Source organism: Drosophila persimilis, unplaced genomic scaffold, assembly GCF_003286085.1.
Source record: "Drosophila persimilis strain 14011-0111.01,24,50 unplaced genomic scaffold, DperRS2 tig00000002-arrow-pilon, whole genome shotgun sequence".
In the NCBI taxonomy this organism is placed as follows: Eukaryota; Metazoa; Arthropoda; class Insecta; order Diptera; family Drosophilidae; genus Drosophila; species Drosophila persimilis.
This window is the reverse complement of record NW_020825289.1, coordinates 14,320,134-14,341,855: the sequence shown is the minus strand read 5'-3', so window position 1 is coordinate 14,341,855 and position 21,722 is coordinate 14,320,134. Positions and strand designations below refer to the sequence as shown.

The 21,722-nt window shown below is 47.8% G+C and overlaps 1 protein-coding gene across 1 annotated transcript; it reads left to right on the top strand.

The window, feature by feature from the left end:
• Positions 1 to 10,366: 10,366 nt before the first annotated feature.
• On the top strand, positions 10,367 to 13,146 carry LOC6592540 (protein gooseberry). Its single transcript, XM_002018279.2, has 2 exons — positions 10,367 to 10,543; positions 11,728 to 13,146. Exons 1-2 carry the CDS (start codon positions 10,489 to 10,491, stop codon positions 12,969 to 12,971), a joined length of 1,299 nt encoding a protein of 432 aa, XP_002018315.1. The 5' UTR covers positions 10,367 to 10,488; the 3' UTR covers positions 12,972 to 13,146.
• The last annotated feature ends 8,576 nt before the right edge of the window (positions 13,147 to 21,722 follow it).

Below are 21,722 nucleotides of genomic sequence, written 5' to 3'. Positions count from 1 at the left end.
TCCCCCTGCCGGCCCAGTTGGGCTAGGTCTTTGTCATCAAACTTAATGGGGGTTCGGTGCGGGTTTCCTTTGGCTTCTTGGCTTATCCTCTCCAGCTAACATTCGCTGAGATACAACGCAAGTTCATGCTTGTTTACGATGAAATCATGTGAATGTTGTTCCCTCTGTTCGGTTGGCAGATGAAGCTGCATTTGATTTACGATATGCAATGTAATAATGACCGTTGATACGGTCGCTACTTTACTTCAAGCTCATTAGAACAAAGTACGTTGTATCCACGTTCCATCATCCGTGCATCCATGATTGCTAGATATGGGGAGCCAATCCCTATACCAAGCACGACCCTAATCCTACCCGGATGAGTGGATTTCACATATCCTTCCCTCGACTGCCAAAGTCATTTACCGATATACAAACATAAAAATTTATCAACATCCATTATAGCTAACGAAAGTCACACCTGGTACGGTTCGGACTGTCTGCAGTTTTTGAAAAATTGAAAAATTGAAAAACCAACGAACAAAAGCGAAAACAGCGAAAGGACATCATCTACTATGAGGAATTAAGCGTGAAGTTTACGCATATTAAGGATACGCACATGCCGCCTGCATCTGGCTTCGGAAAGGGCAGAGAGGGACAGAGGAAAATTTCGAGAGAGAGAGCGACAAAATGGCTGCCCTTTGCCTTTGTATGTGCATGCGTATGTGTGTGGTATGCCGGCGTGGGTCTGTGTGGAGTTGGGCCGCATGCAAATCTCAGATCTATAATGATATTTCAGCAGCAATATTTCCTCCATAAATTCCATTGAGCGGAATAAGCCGGCCAGGCAACAAGGCTGAGGAAACAACCGCTGGTCATCGAGTGGAAACCAGGGGCGAGGATTGAAATACTCAGCTGGTCTAGGCTCTAGGCTCCAGGCCCTCTACTGTCTTGCATCATGCGATAATCAGAACAAAAAACTCGTTGCTAATGAAGCGTTCTGCAAGTACCACTTGAGTGCACTCGCATGCGTCATCTACAATGGCTATGGCCATGCAAATGAGCCGCACAGGACATTCCCGAATGAGGAATTTTGTTTTCTCCTCCTCTACACTGCTGCCGCTCCATGTTCTGGCCGTAACCACAGAAACTTGGTCACGATACACATGACAAATTATTTAATTTGCGTATTGACAGTTTTCAATTACCGGAGCGCCTCAAGCGTGGCAACGTCTGCGTCAGAAATTTCGATAAGGAGGAGCCTTGGGGCAGGACTTCTGTTTATTGCCCTGTGAAACGGAAGTCCGCCTATATACTAGTATTTGGGCGTGGCAGTTTGGCTTCCTTTCCTGTTGAGGAGTGGCGTCTTGATGAAGAAAATTCATGTTTGGAAATTGTTTTGCATATCAATGGAACAAGAAGAACGAAAGGCAATTGAAAAAGTACAAAATTCTCAGAATGATTGAATAAGAATCGGAAAGATAAGTGAATTTTCAGCTCATAGAATACTTGAGATTACAAAATGGATCATAAAACAGGCAAACATGTGAAATGCTACGAACAGCAACGAAAAGTGTGAAAACGACAATTAACACTCTTTGGGACACTTTCCAGTTAATATTGCGTAAACAAAGCCTTCGATTAGGGTGCCATAAACAAAATTCGAAAATGCTTTCTTGATTCTGGGCTACTGACAGGATTTCGTGAATGCTTTGAATCGCAGTGCTAAACTGTACGCCAGCTCTTTTCCCTGAATCGAATCACATGCTAGCCGAAGATTTACTAGGGGCTGTAAATTGTGTCGCCAAGCTGAGAAGACATAAAAGATATGGTTCTATAGATCATTATAGGAGGCCGCAAAAGGGCGAAATGTGAGTACAGTCTAATTCATTCAAACTGACGAGATCGTAAACCTCTCTCGTAACTGGATCTCGGAGTGTGAACTCCTTCGACCGGGGAACGTGAGTGCTTCCAAAGGAAATCATCATCTGTGAGTAGTGATGGCTTCCCAGAATGGAACTCTAACTTTGAGTGGGACTCTGGTATTGTCTGGGGCTAGTGACTACTGAATCGACTACAAACGAGTAGCTAAATGTCCTTGCCCAGATCTTGACGCTTGCTGTGCCACCGTCCATCGAAGCCCCCTGCCGATGTGACACCTTCGTCCTCCGTCCTCCGTCCACCGTCCTCTCTGGTGCCTCATGCCTGGGCCCGGCGGGACCAACGACAGCGTTTGTTTGCCTCGCAAATTTAGCATGAAGGAGTGAAAACTGCCTGACCACTGCATTGAACCAAGTGTTTCAGGGTGTGTGCCCAGGGCCCAGGGCCCAGTTTTCACTTGTAGGCCCAGCCTTCCAGATGGTCGAGCGATCTGTCATATGTGATTGTTCAATATTTGTCGGTCTGCCAAACTGTTTGTTTTGCCTTCCGTTTGGTCAACATGTCCTTGGCTACTGCTGCAACTGTATCCTTTCGGGTTCTTGTTCGTCTGTTGACAGTTTTCCAACGGAGTTTTGATGGATCTTTTTGCGGAACTTCATTATAGTCTAGGACTAACGGATAAGTATTTATTGATAGATTGTAAAGGATTGCAATAAGAAGCATGTTCCAGGAACACAAAAATGATGGCCAGAAGCCTGTGGTCTGGTTCTTGAAAGGGTTCAACCATCTAGTGCTGCAGAGTGAGTTTAGATTTTGAAAGGTGCAGCCGCAGATGGTTTGGAATAAATTTCAATTTCATTTGGTCATTTCGTTACATGTGCTTTTTGTATCTTTTGGATACAGTCGGATTTGTAAAAGCGATCTGCGAGAGAGAGAGAGAGCAAAACAGACGTCCTCTTGCGACTTTGATGGATCCGCCAGAGCAGGAAAGTTTAGCGTGTTTCGCTTAAATGAAGTACCAAAAACTCAATTTATTTGCAATTAAATTGTGAAAAACAAAACTGCACGGAACCCGGACCAGGACCGGTCTGGGTCTGGGCCTGGGCCTGGGCATTTGCATTGTCCGGTCAAAAAATAAGACTTTGTTTTTCTCTCTTTCTCTCTCTCTCTGTCGCTATCTCAAACTGTGTCTGCGTCCTTTTCTCAGTTGCAAGTGCGTTGCTGCGGCTTGAGCTTTTGATCTTGCCTGTTCACACGCATGGCCTTTTCACTCACTCCCCACTCCGTCGCCACCCATCAGCATCTCATTTGAAAGCTAAGGCGCTCCACCGTGGGCCAACTCGGGACGGGACTGGGCTATATGTCATTGTAACATAAAAGTTCAATTTTAATTGCCGCGCTTGACGTGCCCAAGGTATTTGGCTTGGCATTTTTACGATCACTTTGGCAAATGTGCGCTTCAAAGCCATTTCGGTCAGCTCCGAGCTCGAAGACCGCCAACCGCCAACCGCCAACCTTCGAGTGCGCACGGATCAGCGGCCGACTTTTGTCGGCCACTTTGTCCAGTCACTGCAAGATACCGACACCTCAGACACCATCTCCGTCCATGTCCGTCAGCAGTCCTCTGAAACTCTGTGTCAAGTCGTAAAACACATCAGCATCAGCGTCAGCCCCAAGATGTCGTTCCGAGCATGGATTTTACATATGTTCATTTGTTTATACGACTGAAGTTTGGTGCCGACTCAGATTGGCACTCAAGTTAAGCGATTGCAAATCCGTAACTCATTTCGACTCTTTTTTCTTCATTTTTTCGTTGTTTAAATACTAACGCAAAATGCCGAGGTGCAACCTTAACCGAAATTTCGAATCTGCACTTGCCTGTGCAGTGTTTTCCATAAACCAGCAACTGGCGACGGCTGGGGCAGATCCAGGCAAGGGACGACGGGTTCATTCACGAAGCCTAAGAGTGGGAATGCTTGATAGAGAGACAGACATTTCTCCCAGTGCAGTCCATACATCTTTCGCATCAATAACATAAATTAAAAACTCAGCCGAAAAGGGAAACTCCCAGCGGCATTTGCTTTGAGCAAGCTGCTGACATATGCAAACCCTCTACGCGATCTTGACTTCCACCTTTTTCCTTGTGGCCCCAACGCCGGGTCGGAGGAATCTCCAGACTGCGTGTCGTCTCCCACATGGACTGGCGGGCTCAGCAGCAGACTCTGGAAGTCCCTGGCCCTAGCCCTGGCTCTGGATCTGGCCCTGGCTCTGGCAGTGAGCAATTTGTTTGCAGCGATGCCCATTCCGCTTAGCGTCTCAAGACGGGGGGCGTTCTTTGGCGGGCAGTTCGTTATAATTTATTTAATGGCCTACCAACCGTCCCCTTCCGTGTCGCCCCTCTTCCTTCCAGCTAAGATTCTCCCGGCACAGCTGTTGAGTAATTTGCTAAACATGCAACCGCCAATCGATGGAGCGAGACTGCCCAGATTTTCGCAGATTTATGAGACGAGCGGGTGTTTTATATCTTGTTGGGGCATCGGCAGTAAACAGGGCTGCCGAATGCGTTTTTAAACAGTGCATCTTAAATCAAAGATCTGTGGGCTTCAGCCGCCGACTGTCGATTTCCGGCGAAAATCGCGTGCAGTTTTGAGAGATAACTAAATTACGGCAAACACAACGACCACAGGCGTCATAATTGCGGTAAAGCTGACGGGGGGCGGCGGAGGGGTTTTGGGTGGGCGGAAAATCGTGTTTGCTGTGACCGACTAGGAGACAGCGCACGAAGCAGGACGCAGGACGCAGGAGCAAGGACACCGGCATGTACTAACAAACCATTAACACTCGAACCGCAGACTGACAACCCGGGGAAGATGTTCCGATGCGACGTTTGGTACCTGGGAACGGCGGTAGGTCCTGGCCCTGTATGCCAGTCTTCTGGGAGTCTTCTTCTTTTTGTCGCATGATTAGAGGCCATTACAAATCGTAAGTGTTACGCTCTGCTCTACGCCGGCGACTCTCCGTCTGGACATGTACCTGTCGGTGGTCCAAGCGTAGTCGCTTGCCTTTGTTTTGCCTCGTTTTGTTTCCTGCTTCCCCCCGGCTGTCCAGTCAAATAGAATTGTCAAACTGTGCCAATGATCGATTTGACACGCCAACTTAGTCAACTTCTGGATGTCTACATCCTGCACTGGCGTTTCCAATCGCTTTAGCAGCGCTTTTTAGCCAAAACGAACAAAACAGAAATACGAGTATCTACGCGCAATCCAGCAGATACATACGCATCTGCTGGCCTGGCAGGCTGGCAGGCTGGTAGGCCGGTAGGTGCCGCCTCGATACCCAAAAAAGGTGTTGCCAAATTATGCTAATTGAATTAGTCGCGTCAAGGTGGAAACAGACTATGGGAGTGGGAATCTTTGTGGTTTCCATCCGAAATGGCATCCGAGTTAGCATAAAGCGACAATAACAATAACAATAATGACGATGATGGCGATGGCGATGGCGATGGCAATGTGTCTGATGTGTTAATTGACCTAATGCCGTTTAGTTGCTTATTGCAAATTGATTTTCGACGCCCACTAAAGATATTGTGATATATTTTCAAATCGGAAAAATATTCAAATATTCTGATAGGTGCGTGATCTTTAAAGATTCAAAAGCTTACCAATCTTACCAGATTTATTGGCAATGTGTACAATAGAATACAATATACATCACGATTTCACAAAGTTATAATGAATAATATAATAATGGTCTTATCGGATCGGCGGCATCTTCAAAACCAGCTCAATAATAATCTTTGATTCTGGGAACTTTACTTCAATTAGATGCGAAAAATGCCGCAGCAAATCAAAATCTAATTAAATCAACTGGAGATAACATGCAGCTCAATTTTTCACACTCCACTCTCCGCACTCCGCACTCCGCAGTGTGAAGAAACGATCCACAAAAAGCCGCTGCAATTTGTTTTGGAAAAGTCGGCACGAGACTCGCCGTTTGGCTTAACGGAACCTGGACTTGATGCCACAATTATGGGGGGAGCTCCCAACTTTGACATGTGCCGACTGACGGATCGATTCACCTGAGAATAATTGAAAATCACGCTGGCCAATTGTCACTTTTTGGAAAATCAACGAAAATTGAAATTGTAGCAAATCGATTTGTGCCTGCAGCTGGAACCGGAGTGGGAAATGGACCTGCACATGGAAGCCAAGAAATGTGTCTTTAATTAGAAGTAGAAGCTCCATGTGGACTTGGGTTTTTAGCCTTTCAATAATTATTTATTTTCCTATTTTCACATAGCATTTGCTGGCGATAATTTTTCGAGAGCTCTGGCGGCCTCCACGCATAACTAAAATCCATTTCGAATGCATTTATATTTCCTATGGTAAATAAATCAAAACGGGAAAGCGGCGCGGTGGCCACCGTACAGTCTCCAAGAGATTCCTACTTATGTAGATTATTTATGTTTTTGTTTCCCGAATAGTACCTAGCTGCTTTGCATCATCGTAGGAAAGGATTGATTGCGTTTCGTGATTATTTCGTCTATGATTTCTCGGTGCATTAATTTTGGAAAATTTCCTATATTTCAATGTCAAATTAGTTGTAATTAAATCTGATAAATATATGAATTATTTGGGTACGGATGATGGAAAATGGAACTGAAGTGGATCGCAAATGCATATATCTCTAGGATGGGCAAAGATCAAGGTAGCATAGGGCCATGCCCATTTGTGGAGGAGGATTGCCCCTGAAACTGCCTTCAAGTTCATGACGATCGATTCTGTGCGTGTCCGAAATGGGCGGCGAAACCCTTTTATTAAGTCATTTGTGGATTATAGGCGTTATAGTTATAATCATTGACATCACACCTCTCGAGGGTCCGCAGGTGTTAAACGAATTTTATGGCTTGACGCCACACACCGCACGATCTTCAGGGAGGTGCTGGCGAGGAATTGAAGCAAAGGAGTTGAGGGCATGTCCCTATCAGAAGACGAGCGGAGTGTTAATCAAGGATCAGCTTCAAATTAACAGGAACGCGATAAACGAAGGCGCTACGCCGAAGTGCAATTAAGGTTCATCTTCATCCTGATCATCGGACTCGTCGGACTCGTCGAACTCGTCGGACTCTTCGTTTCTCTGCCTGTCCCTCTTTGCTTTTCAAAGAATCCGAATCCGCCACATTTCAGCGACTGTGACTGGGGCTCAAATGTTTTATTTACGACGGCGAGGGCCACGCCGACGCGGGCTGTTAGAATTCACACTTCGATGGTGGCAGCGGCTTGGGTGTCCTCCCTCTACGTCATTGACGCTCACTTCACTCCCCTACTGGTCTCTCTCTCTACTCTTTTGCCGACAAAGCGCCGCAAACGGAGCAGAGTTGAAAGGGAAACCACAGATCATGCACATAATGGCATTCTTTGTGTGCCCATCCAAAAGTCAATCGATCCCTACGAGACATCCTTTTGCCATATCATCGTGGCGATACGCGTGCCCGCCTCTGCAACACTCATGATTGGCCGCAACATCCCCCAGGATAGCCGAAGGGCTATTAGATGATTCTCCTTTCGTTGAGCTGGCCAACTGGCATTCCACATTTTGGGGGCGTCATCCGATCACACATTATTAATTCGTTTTTAACCGTTCCGAAGGAGTGATATATTTGTACATATTACTCTTCTCACCTCTCGGCCCAACTGTCCCGATCAACCGGCAACTGCTCTCCCGATCCGATCCGATCCCACTCTGGCAAGTAGCCGCCCTAATTAATCATCTTTCTCCTTTATTTCATTTCTGGGATTTCAGCTTCAGCCCCAGTTCGAGGCTTTGTTGAGCCGCCCCTTCGTGGTAACATTTGCTGTGTAAACAGTTGCGGTTGGGTTTTAATTTAGTTTTCTTGTTTCACCGACCGCAGTCGGGGCAGCCTCTGCCCCCACAGCTGTTGCCGTTCCCGATGGCCTCGGGGCTGAGGGGCTTTCGTTTAAGCTGACATATGGGCGTTAGTGGTAATTTTTCAGAGGAATTTATTGGGAGCGCTTTAAGAATCATTAGCCCAGCATTTTGGAGGGATCTTCATTACTTACTAACATACGACGTTTTGAAAAATTGTTGTTCCAGGGAGTAACTTAAATCAATATTAGAGCAGGCCTCCGAAAAGAAAACTCTCCCGTCTTCCAATAGTCGTAGAAATCGAATTCCACAGCATTTTAAAGGCATCACTCAAAGACCTTCGTTGGTGAAAATGAATTTTCCGACTTCAACTGATACCCGAAAAATGTGCCAACCGTCAGCCGTCAGCCGTCAGCTAGGCCAATACATGGCCTCCATTACTCGTTTCCTTGTCTGTCCTTGTCGGGGTAAAATATTAAAAAATTCCCACAAAAATGCCACAGTCGACGAGTGTAAAGTATTTCTCTATAACCTGAAGAATAGTTGGCTATTTATTTTTCCAAATAATATGAATTGAAAGGCAAGCGCGAAAATAGGGTGAATAAAGGAGAAGCGGTAGTCGAGATGGAGAGACAGACAATAAACCGAACGCACCCAACGGACACTTGCCATTCGAAAGTTCAATAGATACAGATACATCACTGCCGCAGACAAACAATCTGCGCCTGTATCTGTATGTGTATCTGCAGCAGTATCGCTATCGGCAGCGGTATTTTTGCCAATCGCACAGTAGCTGTTTGAGTTGTCATAAGATTTGAGCGATTGCCTCGAGGCGAAGCCACACACAGAGCGTGGCGGGCAACCAAACAATAGCCTTACAATTATTGCCAAATGGCACACATTCAACGTGAGCGTCAGTGGCGGTGGCGGTGGCGGTGTCGGTGTCGGTGGCGGCATAGCACCCACGCGAAAAGTATCTCACAGATACACACTCGTGTGCCTCCATCGGCAGTGGCAACAAGTTTGTTCATATTGTCCATGTCTTCAGCCTTGCTTCAGCCTTGGATATGATGCCGCATAATTTTCAATGCTCGCACACGCGGCGTATACGCAACATGCCCAAAAGTTCTTTGATTTCGACCGACACTCGGCGCAAAGAGGTCACAGCACCGAAAGAGCCCAGCAAACAGCAAATTAACCAAAAGTCATGCACTCGGAAATGAAGTTTTTTTCCCTTTTTCCTCGTGCGAAAATCTTTTTGTCAGCTTCCCACTCGTTCACACATATTAGTGGCCTTTCCGCCTCTCCGTTTCCCATGAATATTAATGTTGTCTGTTGTCTGTTGTCTTGGGTATCGGGTTCATTCTAATTAACAAAAGCAAACAACAGCAACAGCAACAGCAGGCCTGTTGGCCAGCTCCAGTAATTGAATCACATCTTGGGAGTGTGCAAGAGAACAAACATTTAATGGAGCACACCGAAGTTATGGTAAATGCTGTACCGAAATAGCTATGAGTTGTACGAGTGTTATGATAGCATACTATATCCGGAAGCCAACGAACACAGAAAACACTGATGTGGACCCAGGCTGCTCCCCTTTTAGCCCAAGGCCAAGGTATGCCTGAAGGCGTTTTCCAGACAAAGCGGAATGCAAATAAAATGCCATTCGAAGGGCAAAAGGGGGAGCCACGCTAAGACCTCCCAGTGACGTCGGTCAGACTGTTGAATATGGGCGGGAGCGCGTGCATCTTGCCCCCCCCCCCCCCCACACTCCCTTTCGAGGGGGCATTGTAACCTTTTTCACATTCTGTTATTCTTCCTTCAATCTTTCAAAGCAATTCAAATGAGCAAAAGTGTTTTCTCTCCTTCGGCTTCCTCAATGGAGGATACACGTGTATTTTCGCAGTGAGTCTTTAAACGGAAAGCAAACGGAAATCCTGTAGATAATATGATTACGACGTGTCCAATCAACCCAAATGCCAGCCGGAAACATAAAGTGACTGTTGCTAAACTGGAGACCTTAGAGACGCAGCAGCCCTAGGTAAACACTGGAATTCGCATAACTCCAAATCAGGCGCAAATAAAATAAATAATCGCAGTGGAGTACTCGTACCGACTCTGAGCCCACTTGGGCTTATCTAAAAAATCAGCTCCACCGAGAAAATGAAACAACATTAAATTTGGTTTTGGTTTTGGTCCGTGGGCGGAGCTAAGCGGCATTGCAGCCATACTATGAAAATTCGTGTGGTTCTCTCTTTCTCGCCTGCTTATCTCCTCTAACACAGGGCTGGCACTGCTCTGCTCTAGCACAGGCCGCAGCCACGCTCTCGGCCGATCGCTACCTACCTCTCGTTCTCACTCCGACTGCTGAGTGCTGACTGCTGAGTGCTGCCTGCTTGCACTTCCACCCTCGCTCGCTTGGGTTTTTCTCCGACCAAAAACTTGTTTCCTTGGCTCTGAGAATCTCACGAATTCGTTTTAGTCTTGGTGGCTGACCATTTCAAAATCAGTTTCGAGGTGTCAAGCAAACGAGCAGCATCACTGAGCACTGAACACTGAGCACTGCGCATTCGCATTAACAAATCGAAGGGAAAAGTTATCTTGAGAAAAATCTTACTTTGTGGATTTCCTAGTGATTGTGAAGATTGAATACTATTAGATCAAAAAAAAAAAAGAAAAAGTAGAACGAACACAAGTGTTGTCAATATTTAGCCAAGCCGAGAGAACGGATTACTGAAAGATATGGCTGTGTCGGCTCTCAACATGACTCCCTACTTTGCTGGATATCCCTTCCAAGGTAAGCACTGATAGCAGATCACAGATTCTACGCAATGGCCTATTACCAATTACCACAATTACGAGTACAAAACGTCAGAGTCGGACATTGAAAAGTGCTGGCTCATCATTTGGGGCAGCGCTTTCGCCCGCTGTTTTCAAACGAGAGATCATTACCCGGTCGGCAGCATGATCAGCTTTTTGACTTATTGATTGTGATCGGGGACTTGCAGGCCGGACAGCATCCCAGCTCCGCAGCACCGCAGCATCCCAGCTTCCAGTGCAGACTTTGCAGACTTTTTGGCGCGGTCGGTCGTCTGGCCAGGCCAGGCCAGCTCTTGGCTTGACTCTTGTCTCGTCTCGTCTCTTGCCTCTGTCGGCTATTGCGCTTTGATCTTGGCTCAGTGTCTGTGTCTGAGCTGGGGTTCGCGCTTGTGCTTTGGGTCTTGTGTATCACGTAGCAGTACCGTCAGCGCCCCAAACAACAGACTCCGACCCAGACCCAGACCCAGAGCCAGAGCCAGAGCCAGGCCTGGACAGAGACTGCGTCCGCGACTGCGTCTGCGACTGCGTCTGCGACTGGGGCTGGGGCTTTATTTCTCTTTTAGGTTGTTGCCTGTTGGCCGTTGTTGTGTTTTTGGGGCTGGCCTTTATATACTTATATTAGCTGGCACAGCTGGGTGTCCGCAGCGCTTATGGATTATTAGTTTGATTTGATTGCATGGGCCAACATGGGATGCAGCTGTGCCGCATCATTCTCCGGCCTGAGCGGCAGTTTCAGTTTATCCCCCCCTCCCCACCTCCCAGCCACTGCCACTGCCACCGATCAGCGCTTTCTTTTCTTCTGTTCGAAAAGACCTACGCAAATTGGCAATTTGCGTTTTGTTATGTTTACAAATGACCAACGAATCGTTTCTAGCTCAGCAGAACAAAAGATCGTGCGAATTGATCCTTGGGCTGATCCTGCTTAGTGCATTTTCGAGTGCAATGCAGTGAAGTGGGCAGTGCAGTCTAAATAGATTACCAATTGCTGCTCAATCGAGCACAGAAGAAAAGTTAATTGAAAGATCGACCCAAGAACAGAATCACGGGCCGGCCACACACAATAAATACACATAGAAGAAACCCAGCTTGTAGATTATCTGTAACTGAAAAGAACTCTTAGAACATGATACTAATCATCCTTTCTCTTTCGTCTACTTGCAGGACAAGGTCGGGTAAATCAGCTTGGAGGCGTTTTCATCAATGGCCGTCCATTGCCGAATCACATTCGTCGCCAAATCGTCGAGATGGCAGCAGCTGGGGTCCGTCCGTGCGTGATCTCTCGCCAGTTGCGTGTCTCCCATGGCTGTGTCTCCAAGATCCTCAACCGCTTCCAAGAGACCGGCTCCATTCGCCCTGGTGTGATCGGCGGCAGCAAGCCACGTGTGGCCACACCCGACATCGAGACCAGGATCGAGGAGCTGAAGCAAGCGCAGCCCGGCATCTTCAGCTGGGAAATTCGCGCCAAGCTGATCGAGGCCGGGATCTGTGACAAACAGAATGCCCCCTCAGTCAGCTCCATTTCGCGCTTGCTGCGCGCCACCTCGGGCTCCGGAGCCTCCCACAGCATTGATGGCATCCTCGGGGGTGGCGCTGCCTCGGCGGGCAGCGAGGACGAGAGCGAGGATGACACCGAGCCCAGTGTGCAGCTGAAGAGGAAGCAAAGGCGCTCGCGCACCACTTTCTCCAACGACCAGATCGATGCCCTCGAGCGCATATTCGCTCGCACCCAGTACCCAGATGTCTATACACGGGAGGAGCTGGCCCAGAGCACCGGCCTGACCGAGGCCCGTGTCCAAGTCTGGTTCTCCAACCGTCGTGCTCGTCTGCGCAAGCAACTGAACACCCAGCAGGTGCCCAGCTTCGCATCCACAGCCACTTCCTATGGAGCCACAGCCTCAGCCGCCTCTGCCACAGCTCCCAGCATGGGAATGAGCTTGTACAGCTCCCAGGCGTGGCCCGCATCGGGTGCGGCCTATGAGACGCATGCTGCCTATGGCGGCTCGGTGGCCTCCATGTCGCCAGCCAGTAGCACGGGCAGCAGCTCCGCCGCCCACAGTCCCATTCAGTCGCAGGCTCAGCATCCGGCCAGCGGCAACGATTTCATGAGCTCCACCTACTCCATGGGATCGGCCAGTGCTGCGTACTCGGCAACTGGCTCCGCCGGAGCCTACACAATGCCCTCAACTGCAGCCACATCCGCTGAGCAACTCCGCTCGCAGTTCGCCTCCGCCGCCGCTTCTGGCTCGCATCACCCCTCCTCGTGGGACAGCTACAACTTTGCTGGGTCCTTCTTCCCCTCCAGTGCTCCCACGGCCAACCACATGGGCGGCTACCACCACCATCAGGTGGAGCAGAAGAGCTCCATGGTCCCGGCTGCTCCAGCCTACCCGTACTTTGGCTTCTAAGAACAGAATGGCCGCCATGGCTGGCTCTACGGAATTGGAAATTTAATTCGATATTCGTCGTTTAAACAATTATTGTTTTATTACTTTACTTCTAATCTACTGGTAGCATTATCTTGTGTAAAGACCCTAAGACTGTTTATAAATATTTTCAATGCCTAGTAAATTTAAGCAAAAAGCGAAAATCAAAACAATAAAATTTTAAATCTAAACTGGAGAAATTAGCACTTGTTTTATGATTATCGAAACAAAGGGCAAAGGGCACCTCTGGCCATTAAAGAAGTTTCAAGTTTTAAGTTTCGTTTGGGGCAAATGTTGGTGCGCTTCGTCACGCACACACACGCATGCTTTCCAGTGTGTTTGTGTGCGAAAGGGAACATTGTATTGGTGCCAGTCACAGCCACACACGTGTACGTGAGCCGATCGCTAGATGGAGCTTTTGTGGCAAGCCAATCCAGTCTCCCCACCCCCCCAGTAAGTGAAATCGAATTAGAGAAATCTTCTCACACTTAATTAAACTAATGGCGTTCCTCATGATCTTGGACCACACACATGTCCTGTTTCGGTGGTGTACATGTCGCCTGGGCCTGGACAGGTCCACAATCAACTAATCCTTCAAAATCGAACAGAAATTGTCCCCTAAACTGACAGGAGAACAATCAACTAACACTGGGATACGCCTGGAGCTGAGATATCCCTTGTAGAGTGAGCATTTCCCAGACATGGATAAGGGCGCTCTCTTGACATATCCAGACAACACGCCGACTCATGATCTGACAATTAAACAATTAGATACAAAAACGACAAGCACGCACTGCGGATTCGATAATACGAAAATAATTTTGGAATTGGCAATTGTTTAAAGGACCCACACACATAGCAGAAAAATAGAGCAATTGACAAAGGAGATGCGCAGAGTATGGGCAGAGAGTCCGACGACCACCAACGTCAAATATGAGGGTACTTTCAAGATGCCGCCAAGTTGTGGGCCTGGTCAAGGATGAGACGACCCGACCCGACACTGGAGAGGAGAGCACACGGGAGTGAACAAAGCCATTGACAAAATGCGGGAGGGAAGAGGGATGGACACTACATACTCGTAGCCATCGGCTGGGCATCCTCCTCATGCACTAGTTACGACCGATCGAAGTCCTGGGTGGTGGTGGTGGTGGTGGTGGTGGTGTAGGTGTAGGTCCCTGGTAGGTAGCCGATGCTCAGGATATGCCCTCCCTTCCCCGCTGCTCTCAATTATGTGTGCACAGCGGGCGTCGCACTTACCACCTAGAATGAATACGTTCTCCGGGTCGTCCGAGTGCCTAAATGAAAACATCAATTAGTTCATATCGCCAGGGTCTTGAAACACTGAAGAATGGGAAGAGTCCTGCCACGACGACAGGTTCCCTAGTTCTCTTTCGGGCCCACTACGTCACTACGAGGGCGATAATGTGTGTCAACTGTGACAATCATAATTGATCGCCCAGCTCGTCCTGGGGAGCGGAGTTCTTTCCTGCCTGGGGCAGTCTCACTTTGTCCCTGCACTGCCATACAGTAGCCTGCGGCTTCGTTTGTCCTGTCGGCTCGTCCCTGGGTCCGGGCCCACCAACTTGGATATTTTTATACAAATTTAATTTGTGTGGCAGTCGAGAGCTGAGTGTGAGTTCCGATGCGGCACACATTTGACAAAGCTGTTGAAAGGCCCAACCGTCTGAAAATGATCGTGATTTATGCGTTTTCGATAGTGAGCCCTCACTTGCCGGTAGCCGGTAGCATGCGAATTGTTCATTCCTTCTTTCGCTCAAAGCCAACTTCCTGTGTGGCCAACTTGGCTGAGAGTGTAGCTCCGGTAGCTGAGTTCAGTTTGTGGTCGCTTTGTCTCGAAATGCTGAATTTTGATTGATGATCGGAGACCGCGTTGATGGACGACTTGATGAGCAATTGCAGTTGGTTGGTGGATACTATATAAACCACATTCAAAGTTCTAGACCTTAATCCACTCTGCTGATTACTCTGACAACTTGACGGCTTAATCTTATACCAAATCGTACGTGTCTAATCCGAGTTGCAACCGTTAATTGCTACCGATAGCCAACGTCGCGTCGATCCAATGATCCGCACCGAAACAAACATCAGCAGCCGAAAAACACACACAATTTTCAAGTGTTGACGGTGTGGAAATTTTCCGCTAATTTTTCACGTACTCATGCGCTTGTTTTCGAACCACACGCCAAAAAAATTTATCATATATTCATTAAAAATTATTTACGTATTAAATGGCGCAACCGAGCAACAACTGTGAAGGAAGCGGCCGAGGGAAGGCGGGCGAGCGTTGATAAAACATCAAAACCAATCTGATAAGGAACGCTTTAAATTCCGTTACGTAACGCAAATTTAGAGCGTATCTCTTTCTGCTTTGTTTCGGCACTGTGCAAGGGCTGGCTTTCGGTTCACACAACCTCCGGTTGCCGCTCCTCTGCGTCTTCATTTCCGAGGGTGGCCCTTTGCCGGTCCTGTTCCTCATTTCTGTACTGCTCCAGAATCGCTCCAGGGCAATTACGCCTGAATTTTGATCGAATCGCGTTGAAAACTTGATAGTGAAAACCACTTGGTGTTGGAGTTACGCATGCGAGCTTTTAAATTAGACCCGCAGCATTCTTGGGAGTCGCTGACATGTGATGGCTGGTTCAGCAGGTGGTTTGGAACACAAGAGGGTTACTGTATCGATCGATGCAACTAGGATTACTCTCACTTTGCCATCTGAAATGTCTTAATATCCCGCTGAAACGAGCCTTACCCATCGATTTGGAGGGGATCCCCTTAGGCGATCTTTGCCTCCACAAAGTCTGCGCGTCGCAGTCGATGACGTAGATGGAGAAGAGGCAGTGGCAGTGGCAGCGGTAACGGCAACGACCACCAAATAACATTATAATTCAATAAGAAACCACTTCGACCGGGAGAAGACCAGACACCGGAGACGGAGACAGAGACAGAGACGGAGACGGAGCCGGAGCTGTGGAAGAACGACTGAATAATGGTAGTGCAGCTGTGCTGTGATTTCGTTGCCGGCTTGGGCCAATTGGACTGCGGCATGCAGCGGCTGAGGCTGCGGCAGCCAGCCTGTCTGCAGCGACTACAAATTGTTGTTATTGCTGCTGATGCTGGCCAGCAATTGTAGAAATCATCAAAGTGGCCAACATGTAATTTACATCGCTGATGCAGATGGAGATCGAGTAGTGCGGAGGGGACGGGGGGAGAGCCGATTCGTCGGTGATCTTCTTTGAGCCCGGCACTCGGCAGCTTTAAGCAAGCGTAAAAATATGCACAAACGCCAAGCGAAAGAGCTAAGGGTTCTCGAAATATGGATCGCGAAATGTGATTACAATCGAGTACTTTGATTATTTATTAAAGCCTGCTTTTGGGTGATCATCGATCAGCGGTTGATGCAATTGCTTGATCAGGTTGCACAAATTGAATGTTATTTTGCAAAATGCGCGCACGTAGCAAGTATACGTGCAGTATGCCACAGCGTGGCAGCAGAATAAAGAATAAAGTTACCTTTCTGGGGATAGAGAGAAGGGTAGAGTAGAGTAGAGTACAGAACGATTGTGGACTTGGCATAGCGCGCGAAGAGTCTTTGATCATTTTACGCTTATTTGCCGGCACACACAGTCACTGACACCCGAATGATCTTTAGCATATTTTACGCTCAACTTGTGATCAAACCGTAACTTTGGTGTCGTACCTGCTCTCAGTTTGTGGCATCGTCGTATCGTGGTATCCTGGTATCGAGTGAGCGGCCACCACTGCGGATGACTCATGAACCATTTGGCTGTACCATCCATCAGGGTAACTAGCCGGCTATGATATATTTGCATATTGCTTGGGAAAGTTGTCGAGTCGAGTCGAGTTGAGTCGAGTGGAGTTGAAGTTGGTGTTGGTATTGGTATTGGCATTGGTGCTGCGATGCTGCGATGCTGCTTGTTGCCGCTGTGTCTGTGCCATTTTTCTGTACATGATTTTTCCTTGGCTTATATTTTATTATTTTTATCTTTATTGCCATTGTTATTGTTGCACGCTGGCCACGTTATTTTCTGTTATTTCTTTGGCTGCGCAGCGGTTTTGCCTCGCTTTGATCTTTCGCCGACCCGCCAACTGGCATTTGTAATTGTATTGTGCTCTCCCGAGCACGAGTACTCGTACTTTCGAGTAGTTTCGCTTACAGCCCGGGCCCGCTCTTTCTCCTTCAGAACGCACAGGGGGAGTAAGTTTGTTATTATGTCAATTGCTTGTAATTTCTACCATTTTCAAAGATGACTGGATTCCCAAAAGCTCTCACATTGGATGCGCCATGCGGCGACGACATTCAGATTCAGTTTTCTGCCTAAGCGATCTGTCAGGTACAGCAGAAAATTTCACTCAACTATTGTAAGGCATTTCCCACCAACCATATATCATATATCCTTATGTCCTCTGCAAAACCCAAGTCTGCCTGCGATTGGAAAACTAAATTTCCACGGCAACCATTTCTCAGCTCTCCGTCTCCCCTCCTTCCACTCCATTTGGCTATACAAACAACCCAATCATTTAAATGAATTATATTTCGTGGCATTGAAAGTGATTCCCAGAGCCAGCGTGGAACAGGGAGGATAAAATGGGAACAATATGCGAAAGGATGTGGTAGTTGAAGCTGATACCGATTGGAAAACGCAGTACGGCCCTGGGAGCGGCCTGAGCGGAGCTGCGTGTACCATCACCACCACCACCACCACCACCACCGTCAGCGTCACCACCGCCGTCAGCTAGCTGATAGGCGCACAAATTGGCGTGAAGCGTGCAGAAATCATGGAAAAAGGACAAAGACGGGAGCGGGAACGGGAGCGGGAGCATTATTTTTCAACATATCTAAAACGAAACATTTTTTGACACTTTTTTCTCCTGCCTTGGCCTCTCCGGCAGCTGCCTACCCGGATCCTGATGGCGGAAACTGGCGGTGGCAAGGGGTCGTCGCGCCAGGCCGTGTGTCAGGACAGCGCCTGCAGCTTGCTTAGCAGAAAGATGGATTATTTGTACGCTTATTTCGATCTGCTCGGTGGATGTTTGCTTTGGGCAGTTATAAACGCTTGGTGTGACCGCGCTCCAGCCAAAAGTCGATCCAAGTAGTACGACACTTTCCAGTCGGGGTTGCAAACTCTGATTTTCCCCTCAATACGGCAGCCATCATGGATTGCGAGCAACAACAACGGAAGCCATTGCAATTCTGATGTGGCATTTATAATTGGATTTACATTATGGGATTTCTTTCAAGTCGGAAAAGAGTCCTTAGGAAAAAATGTTCTTTCCATTTCAATAAATGGAATGCAAAAGCTGTTTGCTAATACCATAATCTACACTACTCAAAATCATTATTTCTGTAGGTGCTACTATTAAAGGAATTACGATTTTGCACACATTTCATTATTCAATGAAGACCTACCGACACCTTGCTTATCTTTTCCGGACCCCCGGAAAACTCGACCATGTCCGCAAAATGCGTAGAAGTTTCCGATAATATGAGACGAAGTAATACGCCGTGACCAAGTTTAATTTGCTACGCACAAGGAGGTGACAGCGCAGGACGAAAAGTCATTGGGGGGTGGCTAGTACCTCACTTTTCCTCATGGCAGATTCGCATCCAAGATTGCGCACTGCTCTGGGCCTAAGCTGAAAATCCAATAAAACCAATAAATATTGCCAAACTGTGGCGGGCTCAGGGCTTTGTGAGGGCAAGGATCAGAGGACGATCTTGATCTACAGCAGGTTGCTTCGCAGAGGCAGGAGGTGCAAGAAATTGTGTCAGTGGCAGGGCAAATCCTTTTTGCCACAACATGACATGACTTTTGGGCCAGTAGGCGTTTACTCGACTTAGGAGCGGCTCAGGCCAGCAGGATCAGTGCCACGCCGCGGTGTGTCTGCCGTCCTGTCGACCTGTCTGTGATGAGTTTATCGCAAAGAGCTCTTGCTCTTGAACCTCTTTAAATTTTGTTGCTTTTGTCGCCTTTCCGTGGCCGACTCCCGAGACTCCCGAGACTCCCGGGACCTGCCTCTGCGGTCGCCTATGTGTAACAAGTGCAAAGGATAATCCGCTGCACACGCGCATTCGAGGGTGCCTGCTTTTGCCTCTTCGCTGTTCTCACACGCTTGGCCAAATAAATAAATTGTAATCTGCTTTTGTGTTTGATTTCAATCAAAATGCAGCAACGCCCACGTTGCCTTCGGTCAAGTCTTGATGCCTTGATGCCTTGATGCCTTGATTCCTTGACTCGTTTTTCCGTTCCTTGACTTGTACCCTCATCGGATTCGGATTCGGATGCGAGCTGGGACTTAAGCTCGGTCTGCCGTCTGCGGTCTGCGGCTGAGCCATTCGAACGTTTGACAACATGCCGTTTTCTTGTCTTTTTTCGCCAGCTTGTTTTTGTCCGCTGATCGCATTGATCTATATAATCGGATATTCTGATTTCAACAGAAAACTCCAGAGGCTCTGGCAGGAAACGACTTAGGCAGTTCCTGAAAAATATTTTGGTTGATTTTTGATTTTGTGACAATTTATGGATTACCCTTGTGCTCAGGTTGTGCCATTCTTTCATTTGTGAATGAACAAGGATCGTGTACGGTATGTACGAGTATAATCAGAAGAATGATGCTGTACTGTAGCCATGACTATGCCTTAAACTCTCGCTGCTAAAATATAGTTCACTTCAACTGGAAAATGCTGATGGATCGCTTAACGGACTGATTTACAAGATCAAGATCGCACCGATCGCAGATCAGGCAGATCAGGCAGATCAGGCAGTGAAATAACAAAAGACCTCCGCCAGATTGCCGTTAGACTTGCCTTTGTAGTTGAGCCGACAAATCAGCGCAATACTCGCCCATTTATATTCATATCAGCGAACAATCGACATGATCGCCATCGACAGCAAGAGCAACAGCAAGACAGATTGCCTGCGGAGAGCACTGGCCTATGAATCACTCACAGAAACAAGACGGAGCAAGCAACCCACCAAGCAACATATTCATGAGCCAGGCCAGGACCTTAAGGCTAACACAGGCAAGGCAGCCTCCCCAACGATGATGGCGTTGGGTTGTCCGTTCATCTAAGCTGATCCTCGGCTGAATGAAGCACTTAGTAAACCCACCGGGCTGCCAATTGAAGGTCCGAGGGGGCAACCCAACATTAAGTGCACTCAAAAGCAAGTAAAGATATCGATTTTTGCTGTTGAAATTGGAGCAACGTTTTTTGTCAAAGGCTAGGGGCAAAAAATGTGGAAAAAAGAAAAAAAATGGGAAACCTAAAAGAGAAAATTCATGCAGCTATTGTCGCCTTTAAAAGCAGCCATCCGCCAGAACATGGGTACAAAAAAAGGCCACTCGCTGGAGGGGCAGGAGGGGGTATGTGCAGAGCGATGTGATTGAATGTGTGGCCTATGATAACATCAAAGGATTGATACGTGAATTGATACACTGTTGACATGTGCAGGACTCGCAGGATTTCTTTTTCGGTGCCATGGTAATGACAAATGTGATCACTGCATGATGTAATAGTACGAGCCAAGCAGCAGGATAGCGGGACGGCAGGACAGCATGACCGCATGCCCGCATGCCAATACTGGCCGAGAGCGAGCAAGATGGCAATAGCACAGAGTTGACAATAGTGGCACCACACCCAGCTTCAGGTCGGCTCCCTGCCGAGGGCCGAGGGCCGACAGCCAGCTCGGGGTTGATCGGCAAACGTAACAAGTCAGCGCATCGAATCGCCATTTTTGCGCTGTCCTCTGCCTTTTGGCGATCATCTTGTCTGCTGATCAGTGATCCTCTCTTGGACTGTTTGCTATTTGGACAATCATTTTAATGCCACATCCATCGAAAACGGCCACTCTGTCCCGCTCCTTCTCACTGTTTGTTAGAGCATACATACATATATGTTATTTGGCGAACGCTCAGTCTATGATTGGATTTGCCTTCACACTTCGTAGGGACGTGGAGTAGAATGATTTCATTGTTTCCACAATTAGTTCCGATTGGGAGGATGAGGATCCATCGAGCATATGGAGGATCGTGAGGCCTGAGCCTCAGTAACGATTCCCATTGCTTCATGTTACTCATTTACAGCAGATTAGCGACGGCAGTGGCGATCGTTTTGTGGAATGACCTGGTCCCAAACCATGAACGAAGTGAAGCCCGGGAACGGAGCCACATCTGCCGCCCGTGCGATTTGCTTCGCCTCACCGGCATTGCCTCCTACTTGCCACATTAACACGGTGCATTGTTTTTGTCGTGCGTCTATTTATTTATGGGATGCAAGCCTAACCAGGAACGATTCTCTGGTGGCCAACATCCTGAGCATATTAGAGCCTGATCCTTGGAAAAAAAAACTATAAACTTTCTTCTTCTTAGGTTCTTGCGACTGCAATGAAATAAATGCCCGTATTCTTGAACCCTAATAGACATCAACACCTCCAAGGGATATATTTATGTAGATGTCGTCCCCCTTTATTTTGTTTTTGTTTCTGTTGCTGTTTCTTACCCACGGCTTCCTTAAAGCGGCGGCATGAAGCTCCAACAATATAATAATTTTATCATGAATGTGCAGTGTAACGCCCACCTCGGTCACGCCTCTCGTGCCCCAAGCTAGCCGAAGCCGGCGAGGCGGCAGCCTGCTCTCCGGTCTCCGAAAGGGGGGAGAAAAACTCGTACGTGCTGTCATCGATCGAGATCGTG